The sequence below is a fragment of the Melanerpes formicivorus genome, unplaced genomic scaffold (assembly GCF_026170545.1).
Source record: "Melanerpes formicivorus ecotype bairdi unplaced genomic scaffold, bMelFor1.0.p_v2 SCAF_14, whole genome shotgun sequence".
NCBI lineage: Eukaryota > Metazoa > Chordata > Aves > Piciformes > Picidae > Melanerpes > Melanerpes formicivorus.
In genome coordinates this window covers 705,212-719,326 of record NW_027142366.1, presented here as the reverse complement: position 1 = coordinate 719,326, position 14,115 = coordinate 705,212, and the positions used below count along the sequence as shown (strand labels likewise).

General features: G+C 63.3%; 1 protein-coding gene and 1 long non-coding RNA gene across 4 annotated transcripts; one reads left to right on the top strand and one right to left on the bottom strand.

Annotated features, from left to right (window-relative positions):
- The first annotated feature begins 497 nt into the window (after window positions 1–497).
- LOC137445081 (cytosolic iron-sulfur assembly component 3-like) lies at window positions 498–14,058 on the top strand. Its single transcript, XM_068146502.1, has 11 exons — window positions 498–662; window positions 2,883–2,978; window positions 3,739–3,882; window positions 4,170–4,302; window positions 4,977–5,111; window positions 5,423–5,541; window positions 6,975–7,104; window positions 7,325–7,397; window positions 11,241–11,375; window positions 12,626–12,783; window positions 13,662–14,058. Exons 1-11 carry the CDS (start codon window positions 597–599, stop codon window positions 13,886–13,888), a joined length of 1,416 nt encoding a protein of 471 aa, XP_068002603.1. The 5' UTR covers window positions 498–596; the 3' UTR covers window positions 13,889–14,058.
- On the bottom strand, window positions 4,297–13,355 carry LOC137445094 (uncharacterized). 3 transcript variants are annotated; one of them, XR_010988332.1, is made up of 3 exons: window positions 13,276–13,355; window positions 6,210–6,365; window positions 4,297–4,520 (listed from the first exon to the last, which is right to left on the bottom strand). It is a non-coding gene; the product is annotated as an uncharacterized lncRNA (long non-coding RNA). The 3 variants fall into 3 exon arrangements; XR_010988331.1 differs by lacking the exon at window positions 13,276–13,355 and adding an exon at window positions 8,402–8,588; XR_010988333.1 differs by lacking the exon at window positions 13,276–13,355 and adding an exon at window positions 6,904–6,987.
- Window positions 14,059–14,115: the final 57 nt, after the last annotated feature.

Genomic DNA, 14,115 nt, shown 5'->3' with positions numbered 1-14,115 from the left:
CTGGGCTACCCAGGACAGGCTCTGCGCAGCCTTCCTTCCTTCCTTCCCTCTCCCAGGTTTGAGTCGCTCTCTTTCAGCTCAAACCATCACCGCTGCCGCAGGGACCCTGCCGCAGGGCTGTCCGCAGCCTTCCTCTCCCCGCAGGAGGCTGCCCGGGGAGCCCCGCAGACATTGGCGGTGGGGCTCGAAGCGGCCCTGGGCAGCCTGCCGCGGTGCGAGGAGTCCCTGCTGGGCCGCAGGAGCTGCAGCAGGAGCTGCAGCAGGAGACCTCTGCGGCTCCCTCCCGCGCCGATGCGAACCGCGGCGCTCCGCAGCCTCCCGCCACGGGACGAGCGCGCCCCGCCCCTCCGCCGCGCCCCGCCCCTCCGCCGCGCCCCGCCCCTCCGCCGCGCCCCGCCCCTCCGCCGCGCCCCGCCCCTCCGCCGCGCCCCGCCCCTCCGCCGCGCCCCGCCCCTCCGCCGCGCCCCGCCCCCCCCGCCGCGCTTTCCGGCAGCGTGGCTCTGCCCTTTCACGACAGGCCGTGCCCGGCGGCGGTGCCCGGTGGCGGTGCCCGGTTGCGGTGCCCGGCTGCGGTGCCCGGCGGCGGCGCGGCCGCCATGGCGTCTCCCTTCAGCGGGGCGCTGCAGCTGACAGACCTGGATGATTACATCGGGCCCTCGCAGGTGGGTGCGGGCCGGGGGCCGGCAGCGCCGCCTGGCGGCGGGCGAGAGGGTGGCGCCGAGGGCAGGGGGTGACAGCCCCGGGGCCCGCAGCGGGGGGGGGCGCAGGGCCCTGGCGGGGAGGGAGGGGAAGGAAGGAGCCCGGGGGAGCCCCTGCCGGCCGCAGCAGCAGGCGGGGAGCAGCAGCAGCTCCGGGGAGCCGCTCGGGGCAGCCCGAGGCACTGCCGGGGGGAGGCTGAAGCTGGGAGGGAGCTCGGAGCTCACCCAGGCCAGCGCCCTGCCCGCGGAGCTCCACCAGCACCTGCCCGGGCAGCCTGCCCCGGGCCTGACCCCTCCCGCAGGAGGGAACCTGACCCTGCCCTGGCACAGCCTGCGGCTGCTGCCTCTGCTGCTGCGGCCGAGAGAGGAGACCGCCCCCCCCAGCCCCCCCCAGCCCCCCCGGCTCTGCCCCAGCCCCCCCCAGCCCCCCCCCAGCCCCCCCGGCTCTGCCCCAGCCCCCCCCCGGCTCTGCCCCAGCCCCCCCAGCCCCCCCCCAGCCCCCCCGGCTCTGCCCCAGCCCCCCCGGCTCTGCCCCAGCCCCCCCCCAGCCCCCCCCGGCTCTGCCCCAGCCTGGCCTCCGCAGCCCATTGCCCAGCAGCCGGTTGCTTATCCCCACCCCAGCCTGGTGAAGTGCTGACCTGCTCCCCCTCAGGAGGCAGCCCTGGGGAGGTTTTCTTGCCCCCTGTCAGTGCAGACAGAGGCTCCTGGGGCAGTGGGCTCTGATCTCCTGAGGCCCCTTCCAACCTCTGCCCCTCTGGGAGGCTCTGTCCCTGCTGGCTGCAAGGGGCTTGGCCTGGGCGAGCTTGGGTGGTTCCTTCCCACCCAAACCAGGCTGGGATCCGGTGCCAGTGGTGGGAATGAGCAGCAAGGAGAGGCCAAGCAGCAGCAAGAGCACAGTCTGGGTCCTGGAGGTGTTTGGTACAAGTGCAGCAGCAAAACAGCCTCCTGCAGTGAGGGCAGTGGCACAGGGCAGAGCACCCCCCAGGGACTCTCCTCGCAGTGCTGCTGCAGTCTTTCACCCCAGTGGTGCAGCCAGCACTGAACCAAGCGCTGGGTTAGCCAGGGGAGAGCTCCTGGTGGTGAGCTTCACAGTGCAGTGCAGCTGGAGGTCCCTGCTCGCTGCAGGGCACCTGGCCAGGGTCACCTGGGAGGCTCCACTTCCATCCTGATGCCTTCTGTGGTTGCAGCTCAGGAGGGGAGGGCTGGAGGTGCTGGCAGAGCAGGGCAGAGGGAATCACGGCTGCAGCAGTGGGCTGGGGAGCTGCAAGGGAGCCTGGGCAAGCCAAGTCACACAGAGTGCACCCCGGAGACTCCATCACTGCAGAGCAGAGGAAGCTGGGAGCTGTCCAGGGGAGCTCACCAGAGCCCTTCCCTGCAGCCCCACTGTCCGGGGGAGCTCACCAGAGCCCTTCCCTGCAGCTCCACTGTCCGGGGGAGCTCACCAGAGCCCTTCCCTGCAGCTCCACTGTCCAGGGGAGCTCACCAGAGCCCTTCCCTGCAGCCCCACTGTCCAGGGGAGCTCACCAGAGCCCTTCCCTGCAGCCCCACTGTCCAGGGGAGCTCACCAGAGCCCTTCCCTGCAGCTCCACTGTCCAGGGGAGCTCACCAGAGCCCTTCCCTGCAGCTCCACTGTCCGGGGGAGCTCACCAGAGCCCTTCCCTGCAGCTCCACTGTCCGGGGGAGCTCACCAGAGCCCTTCCCTGCAGCCCCACTGTCCAGGGGAGCTCACCAGAGCCCTTCCCTGCAGCTCCACTGTCCGGGGGAGCTCACCAGAGCCCTTCCCTGCAGCAGCCACACCTCGGCCCTGCTGTCCCCGCCCCTGCCTCGGCCTTTGCCAGGGGGAGTGCAGGCTCTTGGTGGGGATCGAGGGGAGGGCTGTGCAGGCAGGCTGTGCTCTGAGCCTCTCAAGGCTGTGTCAGACACAGCTGTGATCTTCAGCAGGGCTGGCAGAACTGGCCTCTGCTTGCTCTGATGCTGGGCAAGTGCTCCTTCTGCAGGAAGGGGGTAAGGAGGCTTTGCTTCTGTCTCTGCCCGCGGTAGGCAGAGATGCTGTGAGCAGATCCAGTCTCTCAAGGGGCAGGAAGCAGCACTCACTCCCAAACTGCTGTTTGAGCATTTAGTTCCCATTGCATCTCCCTCCTCCCTGCCCATCTCCTCCCCTCTGGGCTGTCACTTCTCTTCCAGGAGTGCATCAAACCTGTAAAGGTGGAGAAGAAGCCTGGAAAAGCAGCAGCCAAGATCAAAATCGAAGCAGATGGAAGCTACTTCCAGATTGATCAGGTATGTGGGGCTTCAACTCAGCCCTCTGTGCAGCAGCCACAGGGCCTGAGTCTGTGCCTGAGTGTCTGAACCATCTGCAGCTACTGATGGCCTCAGAGAGGACCAGGAGGCCACACCAGAGGAGTGCTGCTGCTGCTGCCTCCAGCCCCAACTGAATCCTGGGGCTTGTCCTCTGGGGTGCCCTGGCTTCACTTCTGTGCCAGTGCTCCATGCCCTGGGCTGGCAGCAGAGAATGCTCTGAGCACCTCTGGGCTGACTGCAGGGGGCTGGGACTGGCTGGGCTTTGCAGGTCCCTTCCCACCTAAGCCATTCCATGGTTGCTTTAGGCTGTTTGTGGCTCTGCTGAGAGGTGATGCTTGAGGGGGGAGGCCCAGGGGACCACTGACTTGCCCAGGTCAGACAGGCAGGACAAATACTTCCTGCAGGTGGGGAAGCCAGATGCTGCCTCTGCCATGCTGCTGTCCTGCCTAACTTAAACCCTGGGGCCTGTCCTTGCTCTTGCTGGGATGCTCCTGAAGCCCCTCAGCACTTGTGCAGCTGTGGGGTAAGGAACCTCACTGAAAGCAGCAACCTTCAAAGGTTTTCCTCCTCACCTTGTGAACAGGAGAGAGAACTTTCTGTTTGGGTGTCCTGGGTTTCATCTTCCCCTGAGTGACAAAGCAAGAGCACAGAAGGTCAACATCTCTGTTAGTGAAGGTGGGGAGAGTGCTGCCCAGCCCTGTGCTGTGGGCAGGACTGAGCCTGAGCTCTTTCTTTCTAGAGTGGAGGAGCCCAGAAGCTGGAAAAGGCCAAGATCAGCCTGAATGACTGCTTAGCCTGCAGTGGCTGCATCACCTCAGCAGAGAGTGTCCTGATCAGCCAGCAGAGCCATGAGGAGCTCTGCAGGGTGCTGGCTGCCAACAAGGTGGGTGTCAGCTCTGGCTCAGCTGGCCTTCAGGCCTTGAGGTCTGTCAAGGCTGGGGGGAGGCATCTGCAGACACAAGCATGGGGAGAGCAAACTGAGCTCTGCCTGCAGTGCTGGGGAGGTTCTGAGGGTGTCCTTGGAGCTCTGCTGTGGTTTGGTGATGGCTTGGAAAGGGTCTTCAGTGCTGACCTCAGAGGTGAGCTGGGAGATGCTTCCTGCTGCTGAGGTTCTGCCTGTGCTGTGTGGATGTTGGCTGACCCAGGGGGCTCTTTGGTTTGTCCTCACAGAGTGCTGCTCCCAGGGAACAGAAAGTGGTGGTGGTTTCTGTCTCACCACAGTCCAGAGCTTCACTGGCTGCAGGATGTCAGATGGGGCTTCTGGAGACAGCACAGAAGCTGACAGCATTCCTGAAGAGCTTAGGCAAGTGTGGGGCTGCTGGTCTGGTGCTGCTGGTGGGGGTCTGGTGCTGGTGCTGGTGGTGGTCTGGTGCTGCTGGTCTGGTGCTGCTGGTCTGGTGCTGCTGGTGGTCTGGTGCTGGTGCTGGTGCTGGTCTGGTGCTGGTGCTGGTGGTGCTGGTGGTGGTCTGGTGCTGGTGCTGGTGCTGGTGGTGGTCTGTCCATCTGGGGGCTGTGTTGAGCCTGGTCAGAGAGCAGCAGACCCATGTGACTTACCTCCTGGTGGAGCCATGGTTGGCACTGGTTAAGAGCCAGCATGACCACAGCCTGCTGTGCCGAGTGCCCCAGGGCTGGGCACAGCCCTGCAGAGCAGAGCAGCAGAATTGCCTCTCTGGATCTGCTGGCCACACTGCTGTTGATGCAGCCTAGGATGGACTCAGCATTGACTAAAAGGCAGCATGTCCACAGCCTCAGCCACACCAGGAGCTTGGGGTGCTGGAAGGAAGAAGCTTTAAGCCTCAGATTTGCAGCCCCTGGCCCTGGAGCTCCTCTCCCTGCGCTGCCCTGCGAGGGAGGAGGTTCAGCCTCGGCTGCAGAGGTCACCACCTGGACAGGATCTTCTGAGCTCTCTCAGGAGGCTGTTGGTTGCCTTTGCCACATGCCTGCTGGGAGCTCTGACCCAGGCTCTGTGCCTCCCAGGTGTGCACCATGTCTTTGACACAACCTTCCCCAGGAACTTCAGCCTGCTGGAGAGCCAGCGAGAGTTCGTGCGGCGCTTCCGGCGGCGAGCGGAGGACAGGGAGGCTCTGCCAATGCTTGCTTCTGCCTGCCCAGGTATGGCCCAGCTGAGCCAGGCCCCTGGGAGCAGGGCCCTGCAGAGACAAACCCACACAGGCCCTGGCAGGGGATTGCTCTCCCCACACTCCCAAGAGCTCTGGGTGCTAGCAGCAGCAGCAGCGATCCCCACGCTGACCTGGGGAGCTCCCAAGTGAAGCTTCCTTTGCTCTTGGTGCTGCAGGGGGGCTGAATATGGTGATGAAAGGGCACTGAGCCTGGGGGCAAGGCAGGGGGGGCAAGGCATGGGGGGCAAGGCAGGGGCTGCTGCTTAGCTTTTGCACTGGACTTGCTGACTCCTCTCCCCCCAGGCTGGATCTGCTACGCAGAGAAGACCCACGGCAGCTTCATCCTCCCTTACATCAGCACCACCAAGTCCCCCCAGCAGGTCATGGGCTCCCTGGTCAAAGGCCATTTTGCAGCACAGCAGGTGAGGCTCCCAGGGAGCACTGCAGGCTGATAGCTGTACCTGTGCTGCAGCAGGGTGCCAAGGTGAGCCCTGCCTTGCAGCAGCCAGCTCCTCCCCCCCTGCTGCTGGGCCTAGCCAGGAGGCAGCAGCCAGGGCAGCAGCACTCAGCACAGGCTGCAAGCACTGCTTGAAGCCTCTTGAGACAGGGGCAGAAGCACTCTGGGGTGGTGTTTGTGCTGCCCTCTTGCCTGGGGGGGATTTGCTTGTCCTTCCAGGCTGGTGAGGGATTGCAGGCACCCTCCCCCCAGGGCTGCAGGCAGTGCTGACCTGCAGATCCTGCCTGCTCTCCAACCCACCTGCTCTTTCCCAGCCTCACCTTCTGCTGCAGCTTGGCTCAGCTCTCTTCTCAGTCCTTTAACCCCTGGGCTCCTGCCAGACTACAATCTGACAGCCCCAGAGTGGAGCTCTGCTGGAAGCCTGGCAAGAAGCTGTAGCAGCCCTGCTCTGGGGCTGAGCCTTGTGCCTTAAGGAGCAGCAGTGGAGCACTGGCCCAGAGGGAGGGAGGGAGGGAGGGAGGGCTGACATCTGCCCCCCTGGGGCAGCCCCTGGCAGCTCCTCAGAGCCTTTGGCACAAGGCAGCTGCCACAGTGGCCTTGAGTGAGTGATTTGTCCTCTCAGCCTGTGCTTACCTCTGGGATGGTCATGAGGCCTGGACTGTTGGGGTCTGTGTCTGGCTGCAGCTCTTGTCCTGGCTGCTGGGGCTGGGGGGTAGCAGCACAGAGGAAGCTGCTGCTCTAGCTGCAGCACTGGAGCCTCACCTCCCTGGCTGGTTTTGTTTGGATCATCTGAGCAAGCAAGCAGAGGGGAGAGGGGTGGGAAGCTGTGAGAGACACTGCTGACACTGGCTGCAGCCTACATCATCTCTGCCTCAGAGCCCAGCCTCACTGTGTGCATGCAGAGGAAGAGGTTCTGCAGCCCTGCCAGAGGCATGGTGGCACTGGGGAGCCTGGGGAGCCTCCTCCTCTGGGTGCTTAGTGTGGAGCAGAGCAGCCCCAGAGGGGAGCTGAGCAATGCTCAGCAAGAGCTAAAGGCTGGGGGGCAAGAGGCTGGGGCCAGGCTCTGCTCAGTGGTGCCCAGGGACAGCACAAGGGGCAGGGGGCACAAACTGGAGCCCAGGAGGTTCCACCTGAACAGGAGGAGAAACTTCTTTGGTGTGAGGCTGCTGGAGGCCTGGAGCAGGCTGCCCAGAGAGGCTGTGGAGTCTCCTCTGGAGAGCTTCCAACCCCCCCTGGGCACTGTGCCCCTGGGCAGGCTGCTGTGGCCAGGCTGATCCCCACAGGTCCCTTCCAACCCCCTCCCCCATGCTGGGATTATCCTTTGTACCTGGAAAGCCTCTCCCCCAGGATGGGTTCAGTAGTGGCCAGGCCAGCTCCAGAGCTCTGTCTTGCCTCCAGCACATCCAGCCCAGCCAGATCTACCACGTGGCAGTGATGCCCTGCTATGACAAGAAGCTGGAGGCTTCCAGGCCAGACTTCTTCAGCCAGGAGCACCAGAGCCGGGATGTGGACTGTGTGCTCACCACAGGTGAGTGCAGCCAGCCCTGCCCAGCTGTGCCTGGAGGCCTCAGGGCAAGGTCTGGCCAGCTGCAGCAGCTCCTCCTCTCTGGTGGGGGCTGAGTGCCCAGCTGCACCTCCCTGCTGCCAGTCCTGTCCTGCTGAGGGCTGCAGGTGCAGTTGGTGTCCTGGGCTGGGTGGCTCTTTGCCCTCACCCCACAGCAATGGCTTTTGGTTTGTCTGTGTCTTAGGAGAAGTGCTGAAGCTGCTGGAGCAGGAAGGAGTCTCTCTAAGAGATGTAGATCCTGCCCCACTGGACACCATGTAAGAACAAACTTCCTTTACATAGAGGCACAGAAGGCTTTGGGCTGGGAGGGAGCTCCAGAGCTCACCCAGCCAAGCCCTGCAGGCAGCAGGGACATCCTCCCCTGGAGCAGGTTGCTCAGAGCCCTCTCCAGCCTCACCTGCAACAGCTCCAGGCAGGGAGCCTCAACCACCTCCCTGGGCAGCCTGCTGCAGTGCTCCAGCAGCCTCCTGGGGCACAACTTGTTCCTCACCTCCAATCCCAATCTGCTCTGCTCTCATTCCAAACCATTGCCTCTGCTCCTGGCCCTGCAGCCCTTTGGGAGCAGTCCCTCTGCAGCCTTCCTGCAGCCCTTCAGGTCCTGGCAGGCTGCTGTGAGCTCTGCCTGGAGCCTTCTCTCCTGCAGGCTGCACAGCCCCAGCTCCCTCAGCCTGGCCTTGCAGCAGAGCTGCTCCAGCCCCTGAGCATTTTCCTGGCCTCCTCTGCCCCTGCTCCATCAGCTCCAGGCCCTTCCTGTGCTGAGTGCCCCAGAGCTGGACCCAGCCCTGCAGGAGAGGTCTGAGCAGGGCAGGGGGGCAGGATCCCTCTCTCCATCCCTGGCCTCACTGCTTTGGATGCAGCCCAGGCTGCCCTTGGCCTCTGAGCTGCAAGAGCTCCCCTGGCTCACTCCCAGCTCCCCTCCCACCAGCACCCCAAGGTCCTTCACTCTGTTCTTTTTCACCCAATAGTCAGAGAGTTCTTGAGCACAGTTTGCTTTGCCTCTCTTTTGTTTCCCTGCATCACCTGGCTCAGTCCAGCTGTGCCTTCAGGCCCTGACCTCAGCACATGCTGCACTCCCACTTTTGGAGAAGCTGCAGCTCCTTGTCCCAGGTTTCAGCAGCCAAGGCTCAGCAGCTCTGTGTCAGTCACAGACTGCTGGACTGAGCTCAGTGAGGGCAGAGCAATTGTGCAGAGCAGAGTGGACTGCTCTGATTTCACTTCTGCTGCTCACCCTGCAGCTGCTGCAGCCCCCCAGAGCAGTTACCTGCAGACTTTGCTACCCACAGCCTGTCCCTGCACTGAGCTCAGCTGCCCCTCTCTGCCCTGCCAGGGCTCCTGCAGAGCTCCACAGTCCAGGCATGCATTGGAAGCATTTAGGTCACTCAGCTCATCTTCAGGAGTCCTCAGTGGTGGAAGAAATGAGCCCTCCAACTGTGCAGTCCAGAGGGGCCTTGAGTGGCTGGAAGGGAAGGAGAGCATCTGGGTGAGGGACAGCTGCACAGGGTGGCTGCAGCAGCACTGATCCCATTCTGCTCAGCTGAGCTGCTGTGCACTGCTGCTCCCACAGCAGAGGTGAAGCAGAGCTCTCCCCTCTGCAGCCTGCAGATGGCTTTGTGGCACTCTGCCCAGCAGTGGAGGGAGAGGCAGCAGCCTTGCAGAGTGACCAGGGCTGGTCAGTGCAGGAGTCCAACAGGCACTGCTCAGGCTCCTGCAGCTGGGAGGAGAGGCTCTCACCAGCAGGCCCTGCTGAGAAGGTCTCAGAGGCCTCTGCTCAGCTGCACCCCTTGCAGCCCAAGGTCTCCCTCAGCCTCCTCCAGGCTGAGCACCCCCAGCTGCTCCTCCCCAGCCCTGCTGCCCTTCTCTGGCTGCTCAGCACCTTCACAGGATGGCATCAGAGAACTGTTTCAGCAGGGAAGAAAGCCTCCAAGATCACTGAGTCCAAGCACCAGCCTGGCCACTCAGCTGTCCTGAGCAGGGGGGCAGCTTTCACACAGCACACTCACTACCCTGGCTCATTGGGGCTCATGCTCAGGAAAGAGAACTGTTCCCAGGTGGAAGAAATGGCTGCAAGGCTGAGTCCCAAAGAGCAGCTTCAGGTTAGGTGTCAGCCATAGAGCAGCTACCAGAGCAGGGGCTGGGAAGAGGCTGGGGGGCCCTGGAGCAGGCTGCCCAGGGGGCTGTGGCTGCCCCCTGCCTGGAGGTGTTCAAGGCCAGGTGGGGTAGGACCTTACCTTGAGCAGCCTGGGCTGGTGGGAAGGGTCCCTGCCCATGGCAGGGGTGGGCCCTGGATGAGCTCTTCAGGTCCCTTCCAAGCCAATCCTTTCCCTGCCTCTCCTCCAGCTGCTCTCTTGTCCCAGCAGGGGCAGGGGGAGAGAGACTCCAAAGCCTTTGGGGTCCCTCAGGAAATGACTGTGTGGAAGTGTCAGTTAGGAGATGGAGCTCAGTGCCTGATGAAGTGACAGAGATCTGTGGCCAGGCTGGGAGGAGGAGCTGCTGAGCAGCAGGCCCCATGGCTGTGCTGAGCAGGAGCCTCCTGCCCCGGGCTGAGCTGAGCAGAGCCTGCCCCGGGCCGCACGAACCCGCAGCCCCCAGGGGACCCCGGGGCCCTGGCTCTGCTTCAGCCTCCAGCACCTGCAGGAGCCCAGCAAGAGGCTCTTGCACTTGGCAGCAAGAAGGAGCTGAGGTGCCAGGAGCCTCCAGCCCCTTGCTGCTCCAGGGTTTGCTGCAGGCCCTGCTGGCAGCCATGCCTGGAGAGGGGAGCGGGACGTGAGGCCAGGCACAGCGAGGGCTCAGCTGATGAGGCTCAGTTCCTGTAAACAAGAGCAAACTAAAATAGCTTTGGAGGGCTGAGTGCAAGCTGAGGAGCTGCCTTCTGCAGCCCTTCCAGAGCTGGGAGCTTTATCTGCAGCATCTTCCATCTTGGCCTGAGCTCAAGTGTTGTCCCCTCTGCAGCTGTCAGGAGCACAGGAGTGTCCCTGCCTGAGGAGTGTCCCTGCCTGAGGAGTGTCCCTGCCTGAGGAGTGCCTGGGAGCAGCTCCCTCCTCCTCTTGTGCTCTGACCAGAGCCATTGTTGTGGCTCCCAGCTGCAGGGCTGCTCTGCAGAAACGTGGGCTTGACCTCTGAAGGGTTTGGCATGGCCCTGGGCTGCAGTGAGGAGCTGCAGGTGCAGAGCTTGTGGTGGCCTGGGGTGTTCACCACCCAACCCAGGGTGCCACTGAGGCCAGCCCTGCAGGAGCCAGTGTGCTGCCACCAGCAGCTTTGGCCACCACCACCCCCGAGCACACAGCCCCCAGACCTCACCCCTCTGTGCCTGTGGTCACAGCACTGCTGCCTCCCACAGCTCTTCCCTCAGGCCCCAGCAGCCACACCTACAGAGTCTGTCTCCAAGAGCTGCTGCAGCTCAAGCTGGGGCTTCCAGGAATGGGCTCTGGTGCTGGGGCAGGAAAGCTTTAGCCCTGCTGAGATGGAGAGAGGAGCTCTGCCAGCTGCTGCTCTCCAGGAGAAGCAGGGAGGTGCAGCACCATAGCTTCCTGCTGGGGAAGAGCAGCCCCAGAGGGGAGCTGAGCAGTGCTCAGCAAGAGGCTGGGGCCAGGCTCTGCCCAGTGGTGCCCAGGGACAGCACAAGGGGCAGGGGGCACAAACTGGAGCCCAGGAGGTTCCATCTGAGCAGGAGGAGAAACTTCTTTGGTGTGAGGCTGCTGGAGGCCTGGAGCAGGCTGCCCAGAGAGGTTGTGGAGTCTCCTCTGGAGAGCTTCCAACCCCCCCTGGGCACTGTGCCCCTGGGCAAGCTGCTGTGGGTGCCCTGCTGGAGCAGGGCTTGGACTGGGGGATCCCCAGAGGTCCCTTCCAAGCTGGGCCAGGCCTTGGGGTGACAAGGGACAGCACTTGCCCTGAGCTGGACCTGAAGGACTCTGGGCAGCACTGGGGTAAAGCTGCTGGGCTCTGGAGCTCTAAGTAATTGGCTCCCAGGAGAGAGGGAAAAGCCAGAAGCTGCAGGGGGTGTGGGGCCTGCTGTGCTGCCCTGGGTGCCCCAGCCCTGTGCTCATGCTGCCCTGCCCCCAGAGATGCCCCCAGACACATCTGCCTCTCTCTCCTCTCTCCAGGTTCAGTGGTGCTGAAGAGGAGCTCACAACCCACTCGGGAGGGGGCTCTGGGGGCTACTTGGAGCACATCTACAGGCATGCAGCCAAGGAGCTCTTTGGCATTCAAGTGGACACAGTTCAGTACAAAGCCCTAAAGTAAGGAGGGGAAAGCCCTGCAGGGTCCCTGGGTGCCAGCACTGCTCTCAGGCTGTACCTTGCTGAGGGCTCCAACTTGCTTTCAAGGCCTGGGAACAGGCTCCTGACTCCCACAGCTGCCCAGGGATACCTCAGCCCACGCTGCCCACAGCCCTGCCCTGGGAGCCTTCTGCCCCCTCCACCACCACCCCCCCTTGGCTCTGGCCTGGGAAGCTTCTCCCAGAGCCAGCTTGCAGACACTGTTCAGAGCAGCTGAGAATCACAGAAGGGTTTGGGCTGGAAGGGAGCTCCAGAGCTCACCCAGTGCAACCCCTGCAGGCAGCAGGGACATCCTCCCCTGGAGCAGGCTGCTCAGAGCCTCAAACAGCTCCAGGCAGGGAGCCTCAACCACCTCCCTGGGCAGCCTGCTGCAGTGCTCCAGCAGCCTCCTGGGGCACAACTTGTTCCTCACCTCCAATCCCAATCTGCTCTGCTCTCATTCCAAACCATTGCCTCTGCTCCTGGCCCTGCAGCCCTTTGGGAGCAGTCCCTCTGCAGCCTTCCTGCAGCCCTTCAGCTCCTGGCAGGCTGCTGTGAGCTCTGCCTGGAGCCTTCTCTCCTGCAGGCTGCACAGCCCCAGCTCCCTCAGCCTGCACTCACAGCAGAGCTGCTCCAAGCCCCTAAAGAGGATGCTGGATATAGAATCCTGGAGTGGTTTGGGTTGGAAGGGACCTTACAGATCATCAAGTTCCAGCCCCCTGCCATGGGCAGGGACATCTTCCACCACAGCCAGGGTGCTGCAGGCCCCTCCAGCCTGTGCAGTTGTGTCTCTCTGTTAGCATTCAGGATCCTCTGGTGTAAGGAGCACAAGGAGCAGTTCCCTCCCAGAGTCCCAGCATGGAAGCCTGGTCACAGCTCACTGCCTGACTCTCCTCAGGAGCAGCTCTGCAGTGGTGGTTTGCTCCTTGGTTTTACTCCTCAGTGGCCTCACTGGGGGGGAGGTGGCTGAGGCAGGCCTGTCACAGTGGAAGCTGTGTTGAGGCTCCCTTGGCTTGGCTCTTGAGGGTTGCTTCAGGCCAGGTGCTCCTCAGCACCCTCAGCCTGAGCAGCAGATGCCCAGAGGCTGGGGGCTGCCCTGCAAGGCCTTCCTCATCTCCTTGGGCTGGGACAGCCTCCTGCACTCAGCCCTGACACAGCTTCGAGCACAGGGCTCCTGAAGGTGAGGTCAGAAGGGAGTGTGGCTGAGCCATCCTCTCTGCTCTGCTTCCCAGGAACAAGGACTTCCAGGAGGTGACTCTGGAGAGGGATGGAGCAGTGCTGCTGCACTTCGCCCTGGCCTACGGCTTCCGCAACATCCAGACCCTGCTGCAGAGGCTGAAGCGGGGCAGGGCTGCCTACCACTACGTGGAGGTGATGGCCTGCCCAGCAGGTGAGAGCTGCCAGGGGAGCCCCAGCACGTGCTCCAAGGAAGGAGAAAGCCCATCCTGGACCCAGCTGCCTGGGGCTGCTTCCCTACCTCGAAGCTGCTGCTGCTTCTCCAGGCCTTAGGTTCCTGCACGTAGAGTCCAAACCGCCCCCAGCTGGAGCGTTCAGAGAGGGCCTCCTGCTCCTGGGGCTCTTTGTGCACAGGGAGATGCTTCCTCTGGCAGGGCACAGCAGTGCTCTCCTGCTGCTGAGGAACATCCCTGCCTGCCTGCTCCACTTCCTCTGTCTCCTTCCTGCTTCTCTCTGAACCTGCTACCTGAGAGCTGGGGCAGCCTGAGCCCAGCCTGCAGTGACACTGAGCTGCCCCTCTGGGCTCTCAAGAACACAACCCCCAGTCCAGGAGGCTGCTCCACACTGAGCCTCCTCCTTGGGCAAGCTCCTGCTGTGCACCTCCCCCCCAGCACACCCAGCCCCAGCCCAGGGATGTTTATCTTACCTTCACTGGAGACTCCAAGGCTGCTCTCCCCCTGCTTGGCTTCTGGAGGCAGGAGATAAGAGCCAGAGCTGCCTCCTGCTGCTGCTCCTCCCTGCTGCTGCTGCTCCTCCCTGCTGCTGCTGCTGCTCCCCCCTGCTGCTGCCCCCAGCCTGCCTTGGCAGCTGCCTGCAGGCCATGAGCCCTGGGGCTCACCACCCCAGAGCTGGAGCCCAGCTGGGGCTGGGAGCTAGGTGGGGAGTGAAGCACCCTGGCAGTGGTGTGCCCATGGCTGTGAGTGCCTGCAGCTGCAGGGTCAATGAGCTGCAGCTGGGGTGGGGCCTGCTCCCCCCTGCTAAAGCTGAGCTGGTTTGTAAGCCCTCTGACCTCCCCTCCCTTGCTGCTTGCAGGCTGCTTGAACGGAGGTGGGCAGCTGAAGGCCAGCAAGGAGCAGCTGCAGCAAGTGGAGAGGCTGTATGAGTCTGTCCAGGCTGCAGCCCCCGAGGAGAACCAGGCTGTGAGCGAGCTGTATGAGCAGTGGCTGGGTGGTGTGGACTCAGAGAAGGCTCTGCAGGCTCTGCACACCCAGTACCACGCCCTGGAGAGAGCCAGCTCCGGCCTGAGCATCAAGTGGTGAAGGCTGACACTGTGCAGCTCACACTCAGTGCCTTTGAACTCTTGACAGACTCGGAGCACAGCTCCCCCTCCAGCCTCTCCCTGGGAGTCTGTGGGCTGCAGGCAGGATTCCTACCTGCAGCTGGAGGAATTTGGAAGTGGTGTAAATAAAGGTCAAACCCTGACTGGAAACATGTCCCAAGGAGCAGTCCTGCACCAAGCAGGCTCTGAGGGCTAAGCCTGGGGTCC

Excerpts from the sequence above, each read along its gene's own strand:
- LOC137445081 (XM_068146502.1), top strand. The coding sequence starts at position 597 with ATGGCGTCTCCCTTCAGCGGGGCGCTGCAGCTGACAGACCTGGATGAT. Across the intron at positions 2,979-3,738 it reads GCTACTTCCAGATTGATCAG|AGTGGAGGAGCCCAGAAGCT; the intron begins GTATGTGGGGCT and ends CTTTCTTTCTAG. Across the intron at positions 7,105-7,324 it reads GGACTGTGTGCTCACCACAG|GAGAAGTGCTGAAGCTGCTG; the intron begins GTGAGTGCAGCC and ends TCTGTGTCTTAG.